At 37.8% G+C, this 25,756-nt stretch overlaps 1 protein-coding gene across 16 annotated transcripts in view; it reads right to left on the bottom strand.

The window, feature by feature from the left end:
- Window positions 1–25,756, bottom strand: part of LOC126865758 (CUGBP Elav-like family member 2) — a 355,524-nt gene that overhangs the window by 80,107 nt on the left and 249,661 nt on the right. For all 16 annotated transcript variants that reach the window (XM_050618633.1, XM_050618637.1, XM_050618640.1 and 13 more), the window contains exon 5: window positions 12,097–12,179. In XM_050618633.1, coding sequence (XP_050474590.1) covers window positions 12,097–12,179 — 83 coding nt within the window. The remainder of the gene's footprint in view (window positions 1–12,096; window positions 12,180–25,756) is intronic.

Raw genomic sequence — 25,756 nt, forward strand, 5'->3', positions numbered from 1 at the left:
TATCGTCATAATTCTTAATTATATACTTTCAATTGTTTGGCCGAAAGGACGTGAAAATAGGTTATTAAACCTCTGTCGAGTTGTGTGGTTTCGAAATACACGTGTATCCAAATTTCATACATTTTACTCGTTTAATCATCGCTAGACCGCGGATGTTACGCATTAATGAAAAATTCATAAGTGTTAAAAGATGTTCAGAACACATATAATATTAAACGTTAAATTTAATATCAGCGGTCTTTTTGGGCTTATTCATATTTAGATGACTCTGAAAAAGAGGTTAATCTGCATGTACAATTTAGAAAAAGGCACGCGTTTTATAAAAAATATTTAAGTTAGGAGAGCCTGGGATTTTTGCCACACGTTTTTAATATACACGTACTCAAAGCAGACCGCTATCATACTCCCAGCGTCAGTATTTTCTATGCAAATAAGATTTGAAGTATGCAGGACACGAGACATAATACACTTTTATGCTAAAGTGTAGTTAAATGTGTTAAAATTCTTGTTTAGCGACCCAACGCTTCAGTTTTATTTAAATTTGGTTAGTTGATTGAAAATAATTTTTTTAATTCTCAAACGTTGATAAATTAGAGTTCGAAAAAGGGTTAAGATTAAATATATAGAGTGTACGGCGGAAATTAAGAACAAGTAAAAGAACATTTCTGATCTCCACGCGATATCATGTACGCGAAAGATATAAACATAAGTATACAACGCAAAAAGTTTAAACACATATCTCATCGTGTACGAAGCAGAGTGCAGAGTATAAACATATCGAAAAAAAAAAAATTCGATTCTTTGAAAGATTTTCACGTACAAATGTCCTTAAGTCACTGAGAAAAGTTTCGAACTGGAGTTTGTTTGAAATACCCTAGATTTATGCCCATGTGAAAGTTCGAGTAGTTCTCTCCAATCACAATGCCAGACAGTTGAAAGAGTTTCTTTCTTTTCGATTTTTCATAAAGATGTTCTACGAAGTCAATTTTATTTACATCGATCTAAATCGTTTTATGTATTATATACGATATAAATATGATTCCCAGTCAGTCTCATTCATATTTTCTCCTTTTCCTGTATTAAGTTTGCTATTATAGTTGGGCGAGATATCGTAAAATATCGTTCGATAAAATACAGGGTGTTCGGCGACGGATGATAGAAAATTTGAGGGATTCTTTTGCATATTAAAATAAGATAGCAATAGTTTATTGTTTAAAAATCTTCGATAATGAGCTTCTTTTTTTACCGTCGCGTTAGAAGCATCTTTTAAGTTATCGGTTCGACGATCCAAACATTTGTAGTTGTTTAATCGAACGATTTGGAAGATCTCGGTATGTCGTTGAACCAACTATACGTAGTATCACGTAGGCGAGCCCTGTCCGAAGAACAAACGAGCTGGCGTTATTTAAAACGGAAATGTGGGTCAGACATCCCGTGTCCGCGTACTTGCACACCTCCTCCAACCGCTATATCCCTGTTTCCCTTTCTCACTGGCGTACGAAAAAAAACCAAGACAACAGGGTAGAAGCCTAGGAACAAGCAGAATGATCCACATCGCCAACTACGATGAACCGTGATTTATTTTCGGCTCCAAGCTTCAAAGTACAGCCGTGCTTAAGATGGTCCCCTAGCTGCCTCGAAAGGTGAACGAGTGTCGTTGCTCTTACGTGGTCGCGCGCAACAACGCCACCACAACGTACGAAATAGATAAACAGAGAGAACGGGAAAGAGAGCAAGAGGAGACGACCCGAATAATACGAGCAAGTAATGATTTAGATAACACTTGTCGCAACGTGCATTCGCGATTAAATACAACTCGTTGGTTTTCCTTTGCGAATGAGCCATGTTCCGAGCTGTTCATTACAGGATTCGAGGGTTCCGTTGCTTTAGCACGGATTTGTACGAGGGATTTGTTAAATATGTCTATCCTTTTGTTGTTTAACCTCCTATAATCAACATTTGTTTGCTTATAAATGCAATTATTTCGAAATTACAGATATTTGCTATTATCTTATTCGTATTTATCTTTGTCTTCTTCAAACTACCCATTTTCGGTAAATTAGTCTGTCTGTTCAATTTAAAATACGATTGATAGAGTAAACAGAGTATGGTTTTCATCAATCACTTATCAAACATTTTCATTAATATCGATGACGAACATCCAATGTGACAGCTGTTTTTCAAATATACATATATGAAGTGCAAATAATCGAACTTATCGAAGCGTTATATGCTTAATAAGTACTTTCGAAGTAGTGAAATATTTTATATATATAGCTTTTTAAAAGCAGAATTATTCGATATTTGACGAAAATTACTGTAAGAGTAACATGTACGTACGTCTCTCTTTCGATAAATTATTGTCCGATTTAAATATCTTTTACTTACATAACATGTATATACGTAAATAAACTCCGAGACCAAATTTTGTACATTTCGCGTAGTTAAAATTTCTGTCAAAAAGCAAACTTTTCAATCTGATATAAAAGATAATATGAATCGAATAAAGTGAAAAGGCGGGCGTCCAAAATTTCATCGCACGAAAAGCTACTTCTTCAATTGAAAAATCAAATTCCCTTGCACGAAGGAACTCGTGCATGCAATCATGAATCGCTATTGATTTCGTCGAAATTCCGTTCAATGACAGGACATTGAATTCGTAAAAATCCATACACTTTGTAACACGTGCCTTTTCATTCATTTGTACGTCCGATCAAGGCGGGGAATGAAAGACGAGGGCCGTTTCAAATATCAAAACGTCAAGAATAACGATGAATATCAAACTACTGAAACATACTTTTTCTATAAAATCTTCAACTCTATTTATAAAAATGTACGTTTTTCGTAGAATCTATCCATATCCGGTATGTATCGGATCATAAAATGGCATACCTACAGAATGACATTTCTGAGTAAAAATTTTCGCGAAATCGTTACACGTACTAGTTACATTGCTAAATGACAAAATGCGACTCGGCAGAATATTTTATTATGATATAGATAGATAGATTCGCATGCCACGAATGGCAAACGAACCTGAACTTGACCATTTGCTTCGCACGATTTTGAATCAAACGAAAGTTAGACATATACACGTGAAATGTTTCTAAATAAATGACAATTAGTCCCACACCTGGTTAGTCGATAAAAATTCAAACACTTGGCAACTCTTTAGGCATGTGGTAGATGCATTCGCATCTTCTTCTCACATTTCGTTCTTAATTGACGGTTACCTTCTTTCTTGTTTTCATTTAGTTTCATTATGTATGTACGTTGCTATAACGTTTGTATATTATATGACAAGAATTTTTCATCTCAAAAGCTTTTACTAACGGATGGAAATTCACTGGCTTTACATTAAGTAAATTATTATTTGTTACGTCATTAGGGGATCTCAAAATTAGCGGCAGAATGATTAATTACCGGCTGTTCTCGGGAAATCTGATCTCACCCTTTCGTTTAACAGGATATCCGCCCCTCCTCCCCCCGAGAAGGATGTATCGTTGATACGAACGCTAACGAATCACCGAGGTCATAACATTTTAACCCCTGGCTCATTGTATCTTTGCGCTGCTCTTAATCTTTTCTTTGGTTTTTCCTCCATTTATTTTCTTTCACAGAATTATGAATAAATAGGTTATTACGAATTAATTTAGATGCTATATGTGTAATATCTATACTAGCGGAAGTGATACAAAACTTGTACCACCGTATCCAAAACTCTAATAGAGATACTAAAATAAGTATTAAAGATCTTCATATAACTTTTTGCAACAAAACCCGATCAAATGAAAACTAAAAGAAGGTAAAGGTCTCGATTATTTTCCCGACAAGTTTTTTGAATTTAACATTCTCGTTCAACAACAAACTCTCAGTCCCGCGTCTTCTCCAGAAGTCTAAGATTTTCATCGTCTCTTCCGATCTATACCGTGGGCAAAGGCTGGAATGAACAAGGCGGTAGGGTTGGGAGGGCAAGAAGGTAGAAGTTGAGGAAGACAATAAAGCGTAAGGGTAAAAGAACGGCTGGCTCGTTAATTTTATTCGCGCGAATCCCATCCGGCCGTGGCTCGCTTCGCCATTGAACGAAACAAAACGCGGCGAAACAACGAAGATTACTCTGCTTCCGTACCGGAGGCATTCGACGGAACAACCTATATTATACGACTTTTATACTTTATATTTAGAAAAAAGTGGTAACAGCGGACAAACGGTCGAAGATGAATATTATATAGTGAACGAACAGAAGAAAGTTGCAATACTGATCTCAGGTATAATGACCTCGAATCTTCATTCATCGATATTAAATGGTGTAAGATGCGTCTGGGCAAGTGATTTTTTACTTTCATTTAACGAGGGCTGACCGGTGTTCAGTGGCAGTTTTTGATTCGCGTAGGTTTAGAAGGCAGCGATTGTTGGAGACCATTCTCTGAAAAAAATGTTCGCACCTAGAAAAAGATTGTATCTAAATCTGCGTTCATAGAAATCTATAAATCAAACCAGTGCACAATTCCTTTTCGATCAAATAACTTTTATAACCGCGACTATTACGAGGAAACGACTTAGCGAGTTTGAAATTGCTACGTATCTGTCATTCGATTATAGAGAAACCTATTCAAGTTTCCCTGCGCGCTTCTCTGCCTGCCGGCCAGTTTTCTCTATATGAAAGTTTCTATCAGCCATCGTATTTATTTTTCGAAAATAAGTTTTCACGATATTTGCAGAATCGAACGTGTGTGTGTGTGTGTGTATGCAAATACGCCTTTCGCATTATGAATAGAACTATTGATTCATAACAAATATGAATTTATATAAACATCTAAGTGCAATAATAATACTCTTACATAATTTTTCATCGTCTTTAAATCCACCTTTTACCGAACTTTAAATCTATATAGTAAGTGATAAGGAACAAATAGAAAGTGGCACAAGTTCAGGTGTCGATTATTACACAGAAAGTGCATCGATTTTCATTATTCCTGTGAAGTATCGCGCTGTGACTCATCGCGTTATCGCAGCTACACGCACGACGTGCACGCGCTGACTCTATCTGCGTGCTGAATCGAAGGGGTTAGGTTTAATTGTGCGCATTATCAAGTAGGGCATTATGAATTCTTTTTCTCTTTCCTGAACGGATATTACAATTTTTTAGATAGCTTGTAGACGTCGATAATCTGCTCGTTGTTAACGGATAACGACGTTAACCTAAATACTTGGGTATCTTCGTTATCCTTTGACGACGATCAAAATAGAAATCCAATAGAAAACATCTTACTTTTATTTCTTTGTTTTCTTTTGTATTTCTATGTTTACTTTTGAAGTATGTTCTGTTCATTCTTTGTTTTCTCTTCTTTCTTGTTGTTTGGAATATGGAAATACATTCATATTAGATCTTCTGCGATAATGATCGACATACACTACTGAAAATGTTGCATCATTCGATACAATAACAGGAAATCGTTGATAAGTAATAATTTACTCGTTTTTTTCGAGTCATGCAGAAGATAATATTCATACAATCTTACTTCGAATTTACTCAGATCTAAAATTCCTTTGACAACAATTCTTCTAACTTCGATTTACGCAATCCCGCTTCTAAGCGTCAAATAAATTTCGCATAAAAGTTAGCACCGCTTTCGAAGAGGGGTAGAGAGACGAGAATACTAATTCATCGAGAAGTCAATTTTTCGAGAGATTTTATAAGCGAAGCAATCTCTACTAAATGACTATATAATTCATGGAATGGTACGAATCGTTACTAAGAAACGCAATAATAAAAAAGCGAAAAAAGAATGAAAATAAATCGTAACGATTATTACTTCCTATTTTGTCCATAAAAATAAAAACCTATAATCCTCTATAAAAACCTCCATGATCATAAAGAATGAAAAACATATATATCCAAGTTGAAATCGGAAAATATTCAGTGCAGCAAAAAATCGCGTTTGTCGTATCCCCACACGGCAAATAAAACTCTCGAATCCCTCATAAACTATCCATCGACGTTCAAGCTTTGTGGTACATATATCTGACCATTACAGGAGAGGAAGCGTAGAAGTGGGATGGTCACGTTTGAAATCGATAGCTCCGCGTGTTTACAGATGATCGATAGAAGGAAGTGATATTGGTCGAACGGCAGAACGGCCGTATGCCAGCCTCTGAGGTAGAGTGTTCGATTTCTGCGCCGCTTTGTGTCGCAGCCATACGTTTCTCTACATTTGCTCGACCGTGCCTCGTCATACAATGGTTTCGTTTCTCGTTTCGCGCCGTCCCCCCCTTAGCTGTTACCTCGAATTTCTGTTGCCCTGTCATGCTTTAATAATGTTATGCATTGTCGCCACGTTGAACGCGTTTATAAACGAGCCACGGTTTTCCAACAATTTCGTGGCCACGTGCCAAATTCATTTCTTCCCTCGTGCGAACTCCGATCGAGCTTGAACTCGTCGTTCGGTACGGCCAGGTTATTCATTTTCTTTTTTATTCTTTGCTTGTTTATTTCTTTTTCCCCGGTGTTTTTGATTGTTCTCGTAATTTCCAATTCGCGTGGAATTCGCACGGAACAGGAAAGTTTGAATTTTCGGAGAAGATTGGATAGATTGCGAGGCGAGGTATGACGAGCGATGGTTTAAATGTACTGTAAATTAGAGAGCGGAAGAGTGTGGCAGAGTGGCTAAAAAGAAAGAAGAAAGCTGGAAAATTTTTGTATCGTTGATATCGTTGAGGTGAATCTGTGTTGATGTTTAATTTTCGAAGAAAAGGAAGGGAAAGATCGATCGTAAAAAATAAAGTTTTTATCAAGAAAAGGACTGTTATAGGAACAAGAGAGTTACACGAATAGCAAAACGATTTCATTCGATTCGACGAGAGTGTGAAAACACCCAGAAAAATCCTCGGGAATATCCCCTACTATAACGACAATTCTGTTATACCGCTCCCTCCTTTAATTTGCCCTTTTCCTTAACGTAAAATTGCTCCGCGCCAAAGTATGATCTAGCTCAATTTCCCCACCAAAGGAAAACCCCGAAAGTCCCCAAAAAATCTTGTATAATCAAAGAATACAATACGATCTGGAACGTTTCTCCCCGATTCGTTTACCTCGGTCTGGCAAACGTATCGACAAGTCGAAGTGAGTAGGAGAGCAGCTATCGCTTTTATTAACGTGCTTCTTTGCACATTCGCGCCGAATCAAAGCCTCCTAGTCGCTTTTCCCGTGAAATAAATCTACTCTCCAGCATCTAGTGGAGTACGGGGGTGATGGGGTCGTGGTACGTGAGGGGGTGAGTGGTTTCGCAGAGTCACGGAGGTCGAGAGGAGCGGAAGAACTGGGGGTAACGAGGGTTCCCCGGAGCACTCGACTCATTTCTCCGAGCCAACACAGACCTCTCGACTCGACGCCACTCGTGGAAACGAAATCTGATACGAGAAAAGCTAAACTCCTTCAAATGCACAAGCCGCCCCTACTTCGCCCCTTCCTCTGTTTCTTATTCTACCCTACTACAGGCCCTTTTCAACCCCTCTGTATTTTTCTCACTCGCTCTTTTCATTCTTTCATCGTCTTTCTTCTTCCACCCCCCCCCCTCTTATTTCGCCCTCTATCTTCTTCTACCCATCGGTTATATACTGTTCATTCTCTTCTAGCTCCTAGCCCGTTTCTTCCTTTCCGTTTTCGAGGCCTGCTCCTTTCAGCCACCCACTTCTACTCAGTCAACCCTTTTCATCGTGAAAACGTCGTTCTGCAATTTACTCTTTTCTTTCTTTCGTTTTTCTCCTATGCGTTTTCCTTCTCCAAAGTGTTTTAACTCTCTCTCTCTCTCGCTCCCTCTTTCTTTTTAGTCGGCCTTCTCCGTTTCTCTACCATTCCGCTGCAACTCTATATACCTCTTGGTTTCTTCCTTCTTTATCCTCTTTCATTCTCTTCCTTCGTTACTCTGCGGTTTCGTTCGTTAGGATCGCGTGCTCGCGTACCTCGAGGAGATTTCTTTTCTCCACAAGTCCCTGCTTCACTCCCGATCGGATTCCATCCCCCGTCGGTACAAACTGATGAGAGCAGAACCTCGACTTCCGACTGTTTAACTCCCTTAATTAACCTCGTAGAGTCACTCCTGTCGCCGTGGCAAGGATTTCGGCTGCCTTTTTTTACGGCACGCGACCTTCTTCCACGACATCGTGCTCCCTCTGTTCTCTCGTTGTTAGCCTGTAGCTCTGGGATTCAATTGGGGTAGGACGGGCATCCTTTCGTCCGTCTGATCTGGTTACATACTCCTTCGTGCGATACTTTCTATCGTGATACTGAATTGTAACGAGTTTTAAAAATTTCACGTTCGTTGCAGTGAACTGATGAATCAAAAGACTTCGTTTCCTGGGGAGGTTTATGCTATGTTTAAATTTCTCTCAGAGATTCTTTTGTAGTTTATCCGCAAGTAATCTTAAGAGGAGAAAGATGGGTGAATGACAATGTTTCTTAGTTTTTGACTTTGGTGAAACTAGTCGTGGAAGATATTGGAGATTAATTAAGGAATAAATTGATATAAACCTACGAGATTTGAGTCCACCGTATGAAAACAAATAATCGTTTATCGGTCGTTATATAGAATAAATTGTAGAAAAATAAAAACAAAAATATCGTTTAAGAAAAAAACACAACTGTTACGACAAAGTAATTGTAATCTGGTCTTTAACACGGTAATAAGATGAAAATGCTAATGGGAGGTACGGAGAACGAGTCACGAGTCGCCTCAATTATATTCCGCAGGCTGCAATTTCGTTTTCGTCGCGTCCGTTGCTCAATGTTGCGAGGTCTAGAATTTTTCAAGATGTCGGAATAGAGATATTTTTACTTGTACGATCCTCTTTTTCCTCGCGAGAGTCAGCGAGTCTCTGTCTATTTCCAGGTCGAATAATCAGGTTCGTTTAGGAGAAAATGAATTTCTTCGTTCGCGTCGTATTATGAAGCTCTTGAATAACCTCCAGACGACGTAATAAGTCAAAAGAAGTTTCTTTTCAGGCGTTTGCGAGTCAATTACCGCGAAATTTCTTATTACGCGTCTGCTGCGAACATACGAACAGTGAGTATGGCGCGCGTACGTCGTTTAAAGCGTTGCACGCCCTTTATTATTTACATTTAACGCGTGCAATTTCAGCAACATTAGACTTTCATACGTTCAATTGCTCGTGACGCAAATTCTCTTTTAAATTATTGTCATCTGCCGACGCGGCGTCATGCTCGTTGCTTTTGATGGTTTATATCGAGAGTACAATTTATATGATCTTCGTGGAGGAAGCGTATTGATTTTTCGGTTATATTAGATACTATGGAAACATTGCGCAGGTTTTATAACTTAGAAATAATGCGATGCTTTGTTATTGTTTTAAAAATTGTGATTTATCTTTCTAATTATGCGAGTATCAATTAGTTTGTTATTAGTTATTATTTAATCGTTAATAATTTCTTTTATCTTTCTTAAAGCGTTTGTTATCGACCAATTATTTAAGAATTTCTATTTAGCTGGTAATTTGTTGTTGAATATCCAATTAATGTACGGTGATAGTAACTATAATTAGCGTAGATTATTGCAACGCAATAACGATTTGTTGATCAAGTTCGCTATATTTATTAAGTACGATATTGTTCATTGACGGCAAATTAAACGCAATCTAATTTATAGCTCGAGCTAACAGTTATTGTTTCGATTAATTACGTCACGCTAATTACACCCTAACTAAATGAACAAAAATTAAAATATTAATATACGTGATATATGCAATAGGAAATTAAAGTATAAATGTTTATAAAGCACGATTTTCACATTCAAAAATAATACGAGACATAATCAACTCAAACTTGTCTTTATTCTTAAATAAATTCTCTAATAAAATCCAGTTTTATTATTTTACATCATCGTTTCTTCCAACGTCACGTTACAGTTGAACATCAACGATTATCTACGTAGGTACGTCAAATTACGTTAAACCCCATTGCTGTCACCAGCAATTAATTTCCTCTCCCTTTCCTTTATCCTATATCCTAAAGCTAAACCATAGTGCTGAGGCAATTAGCCGAATCATAGTGCCTAAACAATTACTTAAACGCAAAGTACAATAGCATTGTACACGTCTATAACTACGCAACCCCCCTTACAAATCGCGGTACCACGCCACCATGATATATCGTTCCGGACAGGCAGTCGATTGCGTGGCGTATTCAATTTACGAAGCCTAATTTGACCAAGTTGCAGATGCAGTATGGGGCCAGAGAATCGGCGAAGGGAAACCGCACGTGTCGTTCGTCTCCAATATGCCAGTCGAGCAATCCGTACGACGCGTGGCCGTAAAATCCGCTACGGTGTAATTTGTATGACGATAAATATACGTGGTTTAAGCCTGCTTGCTAGCAGGATAGTGTCGCCGCCATACGACGATCAAGAAAACTTCGTCGGCTTGTGCTTGCCTCGTATTCCTTTCTCGACGGATCAACGTGTCCGTTTTCAACAATCTGTCGTCGAATTGTGCAGATACGAATCGTTTTCAAACAAAGTAAAAGTTATCGATGACACGTAAATGGATTTTTCCGTGTTAATGTATTAGTATGATAAAAAAAAAAGAGTCAATCAATTTTTGCTACTTTAACTCTAATAATCTTCCATTATCAAGCAAAAAATCTTGGATATTAATAATGCAAAATGTACAAGTTGAAATACAACAAGTTTTTCTTAAAAAATATACATTTCCAATTCTAAAATTAAATAAAAAATTCCTCGAAATCACCGAGGAAATGAATAATTCAATTCCAAATTCGCCTAGTTCAAACTCCACATCTAAACACATTTGCCATCGAACGTTTACTCAAAATCTCTCACCACAGAGCGTATTTAATTATCAAATTCACTGATCAATATCCCCCCGAAATTCATTCGTTCTTTGTTTAGCTCCTTGGCACGAGCCAGAGGAACAGGGCGTCCGTGTCTCGATCGATGATAATTATTCTCGTAAATTCAAGCATAAATGCGCGCAGGTACAGAGTAGACGAGACGCAGGAGGGATCGGTGGGTTAAATGCTCGTAATGACGTCTCGTAATTGCATCGAAAGTTCGTGGGGAAACCGTAATTATCGTACGGCTGCACTTTCGACGATACCATCGGTCGCGTCGCTACAATCGACAGTGTGCAAATCGCCGCGAAATAATATATCTTTACGGATGTTAAATTCTTCGTTACGATCGAGTGGCGAAAACTATCGCGAGTGTCGCGAGAATGTGTCATTCTACGACATTTACGTTCGATGAATGATTAATCGTACCCTTAACTGAAGGTTCTTTAGAGTAATTCGAGAATAGTCAAGAAAAAGTCGAACAATAACTCGAATTCTGGTAACGATTCTAAATCGCGTGTATTATAATTGTTGCTTTGTATGTACAATTTAAAATCACGTCATCTCAAAGACGAAAATATTATTCCCTTGTTTCTTTTGCTATTCGTAAAACATACCGATAAAGTTTTATCGAAAGAACCGATATGCTTTATCAATTCGATATCAATTCGAAATTAATTTTATCTCGAACAACGAAATAAATTACAAGGTTACTGTAAACGAATCGATCAATACAGAACACAACGAGAATCCATTCAATTCCAACTAGATATTTCACTTCCAGCGATCGACGATTAGTCAAAGGATTGATCGACTGGTTATACAGATTTGAGTAATTTATTTGAACGATCAATCCTATTAATATTCATTATTCGGTCAATATCTCGATTATGCGAATCACCGGTACTCGGATAATTATCTAGGTAAGCGTTCATTATTCGCTTGAGTACGAATGTACGCGTTGATTGATGCGAATTCGACATATGCCAATATTTTCGCGCATTTCGATGATATCGGAACTCAGATTATCAGAAATTTCGTAACCACTTGATAATTCTACCTTTCCTATCGTTTGTTAAAATATAAGACAAATATTTGGAGAATATTTGCAGAATATTTCGAGAATATTTTATGTAAAGGATATTTTCTGTGCCTAGAATATACAATATTTGGAGCATTTATTAATAGAATAGAAAATGCATTCGTACACGAGAAGAAATTGTCTAACTTACCCCGCTGAAGGTTTTTACGTTGTGCAAAGCATTCTGGGCGTCCAAAGCGGCCTTTCTCGTATAAAATGTTACGAAGCAACATCCTGCAACGAAAAATGCACACAATGAAGAAAAATATAAATCGTACTTCTTTTTTGAGGCACCTCTCTCAAAAGTTAAAATTCAACTATCAATATCGATATATCAATATTTTATAAAAATATGAATATCTTTGAACATCCGTAATCTAATTTTTTTTTTTTGGAGATTTAAAGTTTATTGAGTCCAAGAATACAGTTTTAGGTACATATTCACAATAAACGGTGAATTTTTGTAATGGTATGTTAGGCAAAGGTACCGATACGCGGCGGTACGACGTAGCCATGCTGTATTATGTGTCGGCGCTTTACAGTTTTCGTTGTATAATACAATTTTTGGGTTTAAGCCGCTGGGGAGCGGAGCTTTTTTATGTATTTTTCTTTTTTCTTTTTTTTCTGTCCTGAAAACTTGGTCGCAAAACAGGACAGTCCGTAATCTAATTCTGACAATGTTTATGAACGTATAACGTTTGTCAAGAGTTAAGAACGTCTTCCTCGGCATGTCGTCCTTCGAGTAGAACGATAGAAGACACTGAAATCCAAGTACTTAATATCGCGATAGGAATGACTTGTACATAGAAAACAGTGGAGCAAGTTGGTCACTTCGAAGAAGCTCATCAAGGCTTTTCCTTCGTCGCCACAGCTGGACACCAACCGAGCCAGAAACGGATTGGTCGATAGTTTGCAGTTGCCAAAAGTTCGATACACCGTTGTATTACTACCGGTTCCCCACCCCTCTCTCCATTACTAGCGACTTGGTACCTCATCCCTTCGAGTCGAAAATCCAGGAGACTGGATTTAGTCGAGACCCTACCTACCCCCCTTTTAGTTTACGAAATAAAATAGCTGCATACAGGTAGTTGTCGGCCGTTTCATTGCACGCAAACAAACGCAGCTTGAGAAAGTTTATGGCTATAGATTCAGCCTGAGAAACTCTATGGCTGCACGGTCGTTCTGGGAACTTTCGAATTCCAGATGGAACCTTAGGTTATATAATGGCCCGGGTTAAATTGATTCTACTTTACTAGGGAGGGAAAAAGCTGGATAAATTGGTCAGCTTCTGGCAGTATTTAGCAAGTCCATGGTGTTTGGAGTTTTGGAACGATATTTTGTGGACGATGTTAATGAAGCAGGACATTTGAGGTTTCATGATGCGAGTATAGATAGCTATTGCGTTTCCGATTTATTATAGCTGGAATTAAAATTGGGATTCGCAATATCAGTAATTGTTGTACCGTACACAGTGTCCGTAGGATTACAAATTTCTAATTAATTCAAATTTTTTATCATAAAAATAATTTATCATGTAACCTTCTATAAAAATAAATGTATATCGTAAAATCTAAGTTACGTTCATAATGAAAAAATCTTGTACTCTTGTCAAAAGTAGATATTTTTGTGAAAGCGTTAGTTTGTTGCAAATAATCGAAACTTAAACTGTGATAAACTGTTCAGTTAGTGATCGAAATGTTGACCGGTTAAATCTCATAAAAATATCGCGCTTAACACGCTCGTGTAAGGATCGTGTATGATGGAAGATCGTATAATCTACGTAACAATAATGTTTGCTTTTAACATGCGGCTGTAAGTTCTTAAGCTTGTTGGTTCATGAACTTCAGTAATCCAACCTATCATCCTATATTTGTCCAATAACTTAGAATTGCAAGAACTCCTTGTATGACTTACAATCAGTAGCTATATATTTACACATTAATTTCTATAGGATATTATAGAAAGGAGATCAAGGTTTATGAAATAATAATGTATCGACACCCGCAATCTTTTGGTCCAAATGTCAATAAGAAAATTTTATATGCATTAGTACGTATTTTTGTACGAGTACTCATCATCTCTTGTCTCATTAGTCTCGTGATTCCAACGTCGTATTATCAAAATTCAGTTTACACAAAATTCGTTCAGAATGGCACTGTCACGATGCACAAGATATAAAGTTTTGCAAAAGAATATCTGAAATCTGGAACTCTTGGAAGGATGATGCCGTGAAAGAGGGGTTGATTTGTAACGAGGTATTCGATACTGTGTCTAAGCAGTTATCCGATATCACGGCGACGCGTAATTGAAAAATGCGTAATACGATGCCTGTAGCTCAAGATGCGTTGAACTAAAATTTCGTTTCTATGTAATTTTCGTTTCGTGGTTTCGCCGCAACTTCGTGCGGGCGGTAACAGCTCACAGCCAAGAAAATGAGTAACCCGATATTCCTCGATAACATCTAATTCACCAGACAGCCGTTTTAATAGAATCGAACTTCGCTTACAAAAGATGTCTCGAGGTCATCTTTTACCGATAACATTAATTTCATTCAAAATATCATCATTAACAGTTATCATATACATTAACAGTTCTGAAATAGTCTCATACCAAGAATGTTACATCGATCGGTTATTGTATAGTCGGACACTGTGAACAGGAAGATCCATTCGGACAAAATGCCGGTAATACTCAAGAAACATTTTTAAGAAGGATATTTTTCACCTAACCTTCTCCTATTGGTCAAGAAGCAAAACAATGTTAGATATTCCTGATATGTCAACGGTGAGTTTCGGTAAATTACGACAGGAGGACTCAGCGGGAGTCGGGAAATTATGTTCCGGCGGGTAACTAATCTTGAGGCATCATCGCTCGATAGACCTTTAAATCACATCGTGCAAACTACCCCCTCGCCGCGTCTAGTTGCTCGACGGCCAGCCTGTAATACTCGTGTCTACAAATGACCCCATTCGTCGAGATGCCAACACCAACCCCCTTTTCTTCGTTCTACTATGTACTATATATTGACTAGCGCTGCCATCTCATCGGTTTTTCCTTTCTTCAATGAGATATGGCCAACTACGATAGTGGTACCGATACTAAATTCCTGTATTTTTATACTAAATTCTGTTATTATTGCGCTAAATCATCGTCGTTTATCCAATAAAAGTTGTTTAAATATCATGTACTTATAAATGATATTATTACACATTTGATATAACAATCGATATTGTCAAATTTTAAACTGAAATTCACAACTTTTACCCCCAAAATAAAATTAAAAGGTTCTACAACTGCACAACACAATACGATTTCCCCTTTCCCAACGAATATTACGATGCACCAAACACATTCTCCCGATGCATCAACATCCATAGAGTTTTCATCGAAATGAGGGTTCTCATTCAACGCGTACGATCGTAAATTTCAATAGGCGCGTCATAAATGTAATCAAAGCATTGTAGCTGTTTGAATAAAATCCACGACGCCTATGGTTTATTGACTACGCGGTATTACATTGACGAATGGTAGGCGAGCAGTGCTTTGAGCATTGACGAATCGCGGTGAACTGTCGTGCGAGCAGTCGAGAGTGTTAGGGTGAAAACCAGCGTAAACCGAAACGTGAAGGGTGGCGGTCAGGGTAACTCTGATTTATTTCCAGGTTTGCCTAGTAGTAGGTGGCTCGTGTTACCTCATAGACAGTTACAAATTCGTCCGGGAATTTTTGGCATCTTTTTCCTTCGTAATTTTGTTCTACTTATCACCAAGGATCGTAATAACGAAGTTTAAGGTTTTAGTCGAAGAAAAAATTACTATTACAAAATGGCATGAGAAAATATAACAAGGACGTAATCGTTTATTGAATTTGAAAGAAAGGAGTGTTAGTGGTAGACATATACATATAGTCAGGCCTACCATATTAAGACATTAACTTGGATATTATGCCTTGTATCTACCTTCTTGTAAATCGACGTGATTTAATTCGTGAATGCACTAACTTTCCATTCATATCGCATATACGTATCTTGTTGTTTAATTTGAAGATTGATGTATTATTACCGGAGAAGATTATACTGTGGTCTGGCTTAGTCGGATAATTAGCATTTTGCCGTATTTGGTATTTCGAAAACAACTTATATCACCGCAATAAACGTATTCATCGAAGTCTTTGTGAGTGGAATGAATTGGAGCTAATACGAATATTCATTAACAAAAACGCAGGAAACGTTAAACGATCACGCAAGTACCGAACACATGGTCTGTGCAACATCTAGATTGAAATGAACAGTTAATGCGTAATTTATTAATCTCCTGCGTACGATATTCATGCATTTCCGCATGTAGCCCCCGAATTATAATCTATGTGGGACGATCGTGTCGAGTCGTAATTACGTGAACTCTCCAGCTAGAAATTCGAAATTAACCGGTCATTGAACGAAGAAAGCGACGCAATTATGCGAGAACCCTGCCACAACGAGCAAAGCGAATTTACGGTAAATTCAAATAAACTATTCTCCACGTTGAAATCAATTTGGCACCATAAACTCATTAATGACACGGTAATAACGATTATTAAAGTAATTGCTGACTATCTGATATTGTACAATTGCGTCAATAACGATGAGTGCAATTGTTGATATTGTTGGTTATTTAATTGTTGGAATGTTCATAGATATCGAGACAAAATATGTTTACAGAAGTACGAAAGCATTGGCTTATTATAGGATAATATTATAGAGAAAATACAATAACAGTACTGAGATAATTTGGATGAGTAAATTACGATATAATTATGTAGAAAAATTTACACATAGGATATAATACGTATACACACACAGGCACAGACACACACACACACACTTCTTCTTCTTTCTTTCTTTCTTTTTTGAAGATTTTAATATGATTATGTCTCATCGTGTTTGCAATATTTCAGTATTTCGATTCGACTTGAACCTATTTTCATATTACTGTACATGTATTTCAAAATGGCCCACTTTGTATCGTTGTTTTGATATACGGGTACATATACAGGTATACATATATACACACATATATATATATGTGTATATATATATATATTGCAGAATATTCTGTGACACATCTTTACGATATTCCTAATTAAAGAGATATTTCAACGAATCCAGTAATTATTTTTAAACCACGAGTAATTCAACATCGACATACTAATTGGAACACTCTCTTTAAAACGCCGTTACGTGTGTGCTTACTATGTATGAAATGATAGCCCCAAGTTATTTTATAGAAATAACGAAATAACCACAGATGTTCTTATTATTTATATTTTTCAGTCTATTGAATTTCATTTGCGGAACATTGTTAATGTTTCTTTTAATGATCATGCAATAATATAATAAATACGTTTACGAGACCTATTCCCTTTTACAATTATTACAACGCGTTGCAGTTATTATAAATTTTCGAAATATAACTTTTTTGTCATAATGGATAACTAGTTGTTGATTCTTATCTTACATCATAGCGTTGATCATCGTCGATTGAATTAAATTTATTCACGCGAGACAAAATTACGCAGAAATACTATGTATGTACACACTAACCCTATGTATTAGGTTGTCCGGAAAGTGTCGTTCTTTTACAGACACGTCTTTCACAACGATTCATCTTTATACAAACATGAAACCTAATTTTTTTTTTATTTGTTTATTTAGCCCAAGATACAGTTTTAGATACATATTCACAATAAACGGTGAATTTTCGTAATGATATGTTAGGCAAAGGTACCGATACGATAAGGTACATGAAACCTAATCTGTCGAGCGTTGTGATCTTTATTTTGATAGCACAAAATGGATCATACGTAATTCGATAAAATAATATAAAACGGAAAATGTCGTGCATCCATTATTTCCTTATAAAACGAAAGAAACTTATCGGACGACCTAATAGTTTCACAGTAACAACCTTCAAAAATTTACGAAGCCTGAAAAATTTATAAAGCACGATTGATTTATACAAACATCTCCTCCAATCAGAGTTTCATATTATAGCGAGTCAAGCCGAAGTACATATCTCTGTTTATATGTATGTCGGAGATGAAAGGAAAACCGGAGCCTTCCCTTTGCAATTTTGGGAAAGTCTTCTAATGCTTTAGCCTAGATTTTATCATAGCTGTAATTAAGCAATTGTTGTCATTTGTAATTGTTCGATATTTGTGATAGCGAAAGTGGGTTCGAGGTGACAACTGGTCGCCGAACGTAGCCACAGTCACGGGATAAACGTTTTGCCTGACGAAGGTGTGGATCGGTTGTATAGTTCTCCCTAGAAATCACATAGAATTGTACTTTGGAGATGTCGATATAATGGGACACACGTTATATTAGGAATCAAACTCCAGACAGAAACTGCCTAGCAACGGCGTTTGGATCTTTCTCGATGCTTCCAAAGAGTATGCAACAAACTCTTGGCAGAAACTGCCTAGCAACGGCGATTGGAACCTTCTCGATGCCTCCAGCGAGCATATAACAAACAAATGCAGTCGTACAGCGAAAAAGATTTTCATCAGATATTCATTCGTGTGATCGCCTTGGAAAGTGATACATCGAGCAATTTGCCGAGTGTCTCAGCAATCGTATTTTTTTGTGTTTAAAATTATTCTACGCATAGTAAAGAGTTATCCCGTTGGATTCGTTTGAACCCAAGAACATTGTTAATAGCGTTTATTAAACTCATTATTCGTTAAACTTATTATTCGTAAAACATATTATTCGTTAATCGTATTATTCGTTAAACTTATTATTCGTTAATCTAATCATTAGTTAAACTTATCGTTTGTTAATCTTATCATTCATTAAGCTCAATATTCATATTATTTTGTAAAATCTTGTATATTCGCGTATATATAATCTCTGTTTCGTAAAACGATGGCTAATTCAAACGAAGAATCGTTACGCGCCTTAAATTCTAATGTTAACCCGACATGTATATTCGGAGCACGATTTATCGTCACGACAGTTCGTCTACGACTGATTCCAAATGACTGATTCTATATATATGTATGTATTTGAACGATCTGTCTACAAAGAAATAGTATACAATAAGACAAGGAAGATCAGCAATAAGCTAGAGCTAGAACACAGAGTAACAAGCACATCGTTACAATTTTAGGAGCGGATTTCATTTGCGTTGCGAATTATTCCGTCTACAAAAATCATGGTGAATAAGTAGAACGAATCCGTTGGTTGGTCTCGTCCGCCATTAGGAATTCCCAATTGACGTCGTAATTATCGCTAATTGGACTCCGGATTATACTCGCGCGACACGCCGCGTGTGAAATGCTCGTCGTTCGAGTCGCGAATTATGCATTGCCTTTTCCGGAAACGGAGACGAGTTACGAAGGACAAAGAAAGCGATAGGTTGCCCTCCGGGATATGTATTTCCAAAATAGAAGACTGTCACTCTGTCAATCAGGATGTTAATACTTTACATCCTGTCGGCCATATGTTCGTACCTTGATTTCTCTCTAATCAGAAATGACGGCTGCTCGACTGGAGTTTCTACTTTTTTTTTCATTTGTACAGATATCACTTATGTTCATTTTTACAGGCTACACGGCTTAAGACTTTCTGTTTAATCTTTTTTTAATTTCAGTTTTTTTTGATATGTGAGTTGTATGAATAATTAGGTTCAGGATATAACTGAATACTTTATCCCAGAGCGCAGGAAATTTTTTACCTGCTATGTCACGCGCGGTCACAAATTACCTCGTATGGAAAATGAGAATTTTCTGTTGTACTAGTATAACACTTAGTCTTAAAATATATCTATATGAAGTTACTAAAATAATCCACTCATACGTCTTTTTGGTTAAATTTTACTTTTTCCAAATTTTTATGATCGGTTTGAAGCATAAGATTTTCAAATACTAATAAATTTAATAGTGACGTGTAAATATAAAAAATATAATGTAACGTGCTGTAACGTCTTTCATAGTCTCTGAAAAAAAGCAGAAACATCGAAAACCGCAGGAATTGCCTAGGCTGCCGGGTGCATCAGTTGTAACAACGCAAGATTTCGAATAACCACGATATGGGTGCGGTTAAACGATTGCCGATACACCTTGTTTTAGTCGTACGAGAGTCAACTAGCGATCCCAGGCGAGCACGTTTACTACTTCGATGCCGATGCGTGATTAAAGCCTACGGGGAAATCTAACAGCGTGGCATCGTGGAGGTAATCCTTGCATGCGACCCTGACGCGGTGGCCGCATGCCTGTGCGCGTTTCCGGTACACGCAACGCCACCTGGATGGCGGTATCTATCCTCTCCACACGACCAACCTACGTTAACCGATAATTTCTGGCTGCGTCGCGGCACCAATAACGCGCGATCGACGATTCAGATGAATCTAATTAGCGATAATTTCCGCGGGGCCCATCCGTACACGCGGTTTTACGCAAATATCTAACACGCCGCATCGGAATCGCTTGGTATTAATAATCGAGGGACTGATTGCTCGTTAAACAAGGGGCAGGTTGGATTATCCGTGTGGCAAGGAATTTTGATATTCCTCGTTTCTTTCCGAAGACTACGAGGGATGTGTTATATTTAGTGCGAAAGAGATTTACACGCTGCTCCATATAGGTTGATTCTAGTAACTGGGCCGGAGGATTATAACCGTTGCAGATAGAAAAAAGTAGTTGCTGTTACAAAATGCTTTGCATTGACATACTCTTCGGGAGAAAGATCCCATTATACAATGATGGAGTTTGATAAACAATGTAGAATCTTCCTCTACAATCGTTTTTCTATCTGCGATGGAGACAGAGTTGTAGCCCGGCCCAGCTACCATATAGACTCACTTTCTATATCTGTAATATTTGGAAGTTATTATGTTTCAGGGAGATTATAATTTGATAGAATCAAAACTTGATCGAATAACATTGTGTTAAAAGATACGGGTGTTCCTCGAGAATATTTACTTGCTTACGATTCACCGGAGGGATTCACCGAATTAAATGTCCCATTTGCAAAATAGCTAATAAACTACGTATTATACAGAGCGCGGTGAACCACTGATAAGCATAAAATGCGAACGTTCATACAGGTATCGATTAGCAAGGAGCAGATTTCTGCACGAGAACTTGGAATCGAGTTCTACACTTGGATGCTTGGCGGTTCATCCGCGAGGAAACACGAGACTGTGAGTCGTGGAAGAGACAGAGAGAGAGAGAGAGAGAGAGAGAGAAAACATAAATTCGTCCTGGCTCGTAAATTGGTGTCATTCTTCGCGTACCTAGAAAAGACCGCGTGTTCTGCTTTCGCTGCACCTTTTCCTTGTCATCCATCCCCATCCTTCCGAACCTCTTCCACCAAGCCTCTTTTGCTCCCTTTTTCCACGTCTTCGATAAGAAGAGAGTTCGAGGAGGATGAGCAGAGTCCACAGAGACGTCGATAGAGATATCATCAAAGCGAAGCATCGATCGTGTTCATAAATTCGGTGTCCGACTCGTACGGGGTAACTGTCTCTCTCGAGTGACGTAGATTCTCCATCGTATCTTATATTTCTCTCAGTTTTATTTTCGCGCTTCTTACCTCCTTACCTCGATCCCCGAGACTACCCTTCTACATATATAGTATCCTCCTCGACCTACCTCATCCTTCTTCTTTATTTCTGTTTTCATTTTTCTATGAGACATCTTTTCCGCTTTTATATGACCACCAGTAAGTACGAGAGTTTTATTTTTCTCTTTTGTTCTGCTCGATTTTTCTCGTTTCGTGTTCTTTTTCGCTTATTTTTCCTTTGGTCTGATTTTATGATCGTTCAGCTTGAATACCTTTTCGGTAGATGGAATTTTCCTACAATCTTTTCTCTTTGGGTTATCGTCTTTTACGTATTCATTTCATGATATTGCATATCCTTATATGTACAATACTATTCGTAACACTCATTTGTATTTGTATTTGTATTTAAACACTTTCATCGATTTGTCGCAATAGTATATCAATAACTTTAAAATATGACAATGACGATAAATTAAATATTGATATTTTTCCTTAGAATATACATATCTTTTCTTATAAGGCTTCCTAATATGACTCTTAATGTCGGAGCATATTGCAATCGGCACATTGAAATCGGCATTCCATCGAGTTTGACTATTTACGTGTTTATGTATTAGATGTGCATGAGAGTTGCCTAGTCGAATATACCTTTGACCGATCAAGCAACATAAATTCTCTGATTAGATCGAGAACAAAGGTTCGCACTGAGGAACCTTCGCTCGAACGGAATCAGCTGCGCTTCCAGTGCAGATCGATATTGAAATTCCAGCTTCAAAATAAATTATGTTTTCGATAAAACGTTCCAGCTGCTACTAATGTCGTGCACGAAGCACACAAAACGCTCCAACTTTGATGGAACGCACAACATCTCAACAAGGAACATCGATGTTTAACAAAAAGTTGATTGAAATATAGTAACGATAGACGATACTTATAGAACAATCTGATACTACTAGATATTTCGTTCACATTTCAAACTTGTTATCTAAGTTACCAATCAATAAAAACGATTCCACAAACTGGAAGAGGGCATATGCGATGTTTCGAATTCTCTCCGATTAATTCATCTTTCTCCCTTGATTCCAGGAAGTTTCAATCTATCCACGAAACTCGCAATCAGCCGCATCAGCAAGAATATGTTTCCAGATAGCTCGTCGTCTTTGTGAGACAGTTGACAGTTCGTTTCTGTACTGATATTCCATCGAGCATCGGGGTTACGAGTTTGCTGCAATCAGCGCAGTCATGAAAGATCAAGACGCGGAACAAAGATCGAAAGACGAATGACAGACGGTAAGGATACATCCATCGATTCACGAATCGATCGAGAACTACCGATACTCGATCTATGTCATTAACGTATTGACTCGTGGATCATTGGTCTATAGAGGCTACGGGCCAAGGAGACGATGTCTTCGGAGTTTAGAGATAGTAGATAGAGAAGCTAAGCGACACGTCGAGTCGGGGTCGAAGATTTTCCTGATAAAACCGAGATTGCGATCCTTCGCCAATCCTGAGGATACCACAGCTGGAACGAACGAAACCGCGACAGACCTTCTTCCGTTGCCTGGTCGTTCTAGTTTTGCTTGTCCGTTGGAATCGTGAGGAAACCTAACCTCAACCGCATCGAGAGTGTTTTCCAGCAGCTTGTATCGCTGATACACGTAGAGACGATGCACAACGTGGAACGAGCGGGTTTGGATTTCAGCTTTCCCCGAATCCTGCTTTACTTAGGTAGCGACGACGAAATCGAAGGAGAAGAAGAGAAGGAAGTCCGTGGCCCGGTTTCGAGGGATCAGCGAAATGGCCTTACGTAAACAAATCTCGATCGATCTATCTAGCCCCCGGGAATACCTGGAATGATTTTACGTGACGACGAGATACTTACTGGGTTTTCAGGCCGTTCCAGACGGGGAAATATAGGTGGAGCTCGGCACCAGTTCCTCGATTTTATCGCGAATACTGCGACACACGGTACGCGCGAGCTGATTTCATACTACAGAATTCCAAAGCGTTGCCGTGTCGCTCTGCTTGGTGGCCGAGTGTGTAAACTTTTATTTTCAAACAAATTTTAATCGTAATCGATTAAATTTTATACTTCCCCTTATAATACAAAACTTCTGTTTCATTCTGAATACGTTGTTAAAAACGAGGACATACGGAAAGACCTTGGAATACCATCGGTCAAGGAAGAGATTAGCAGATTCGCAAGAAGGTACAGAGAAAGAATAGCAACGCACCCGAACCGGCTGGCAGCGGAAACGATCAACACAACCATAGAAAGAAGACTAAAAAGGAAACACCCAGCAGATCTCACAAAGGATATATCTTAACAAACACGAAGATGGTACCCCATTGGGGTAGCCACCCACATGATAATCAAACAGATAAAAAATTCTACCAAATGTCCAAATTGGACAAATTGTGAATGTGAAATTTTAAATAAAAAAAAAATTCTGAATACGTTAGAAATAATATAAACATTTACAATGTTTTTATGCATATGTTACCATAAATTTGTTATGTTTAGCGTTTTCCGCTAGTCGATTAAATATTTATTTGTTCCAACTCATAGTTCAAACAGGGAGGTTTATATTTGACAAGCCGACTAATTATCTAGAGATGTCATTCCGAGCATGCTACGAACGTTTAGATAACGCGGATTTTGGTACATTTGCACATTCTTAAATAATTGATATTATTAATCTCATCGAGATTAACGGTCCGGAAACTGTATGTACGCGCAGTCTACATCTCTGGCTATATACAATTAATACCATAATACGAAACAAGGTTGAAGATTTATTATTATAATATCAAACGAAGTAAGTGAATTTACCTCGAGATCATAGATTTGTTTAATTATAAGAGAATGACTATAGCTAAATATATATATATAATTTTTCTGCTATTGCTACAGTGAGGAAAACGATTTCAAATCTACGAGCAATGCATGTAGAATATTACTGTACTTATACAGCTATATCTTTATTACATAACTACGGATTTGTATTGGTAGAGAATAGGAAGATACACTTTTATTTGTTCGGGATCATTGATATTCCAAACGCGTAAAAGATGGCTTCCCCCACGGGATAATACTCCTTAGGAGTTCGGTTCCTTACTTTGGTTTTCCATTGCACCCATTCTGTTCGTTCTTCGTTACGATTATAATGTATTCACGGTGTTGCTGGATCCGACTGCGTAAATGACATTTCTATTTGTCGCTAGGGCTTCAGCGACGAACTGTTGTTACCGCTTTCACGAATATTCGTACAATAAATTTTATCTACTCTTAAAGGGATACGTAGATAGAATTTGTCTTGTAATTATAGTTGTAACATTGTAAAACGTTACCTAAAGTACCCTAATTTTAATTTAGAAATTATTGGTAGTGTATAAAATAAAGGACTACGTGTCCTCTGAAATTTCAATTTTCATTGCAATTCGCCGATCACTGATTCTGTCATCAATTCTGTTGATGTGGTTCTCACTTCTAGCAAAATTTTACATCTTCTCTAGTGTTTAGTTTTTGGCACAACGATTCTCTTTACAGCGGCTTCTTTAGTCTCTATTATAGTACTGCGGAAAGATCGTCGACATACGGACAATGTCGACGATGAAGCGCAAATGCTGACAAGCCGAAAGGGTCGGAAAACCTAACGGCCATCAATATATTTCGGCACCGCAGCCGTTGATGTTCATTTAGTCATCGAAGAGTCAAGCGTCAAGAATCGTTAATCGAGAGTTGTCATATCACACTACTGCATTAAGTTCAAGTTAAATAATCATCGTTTTCCCTGTAATCCACTGTAATATATCCATCTATCAGTCAATTATCATATAGGATAGAAACCACTGGAAATTCTAATTTCTAACATTTGCGAAAAAAAATTCTATAATACATTCATCCACGCGTTTGCTCTCTCTATTCCGAAATATAAAACCTCGACAAACCCGATCAAAAAATCTTCATTAAAGCTTTTGTTAAAGTTATTTTCCAATCTTTTTCGCATTTCTCTAGGTCGTCTCTGGAAATAATACCCACCGAACTATAAACTCAATCCTACTCTCTTTAATCAGATACACAGCTTCAATTTCTGGCTCTCCTAAGGAGATTAATCGAGAGACTCTCCCCGTCTGCTGACTGACCAAGTCTCCCATCCGAATTGCCAACAGGCAGTTAGTTAGTCACTGGTTCCACTAATCCCGCTGATATTAATTCGGATACATGGAACGCGTGGCACGCACGCGCACTCATAGTCGAACCAA

The sequence above is a fragment of the Bombus huntii genome, chromosome 5 (assembly GCF_024542735.1).
Source record: "Bombus huntii isolate Logan2020A chromosome 5, iyBomHunt1.1, whole genome shotgun sequence".
In the NCBI taxonomy this organism is placed as follows: domain Eukaryota; kingdom Metazoa; phylum Arthropoda; class Insecta; order Hymenoptera; family Apidae; genus Bombus; species Bombus huntii.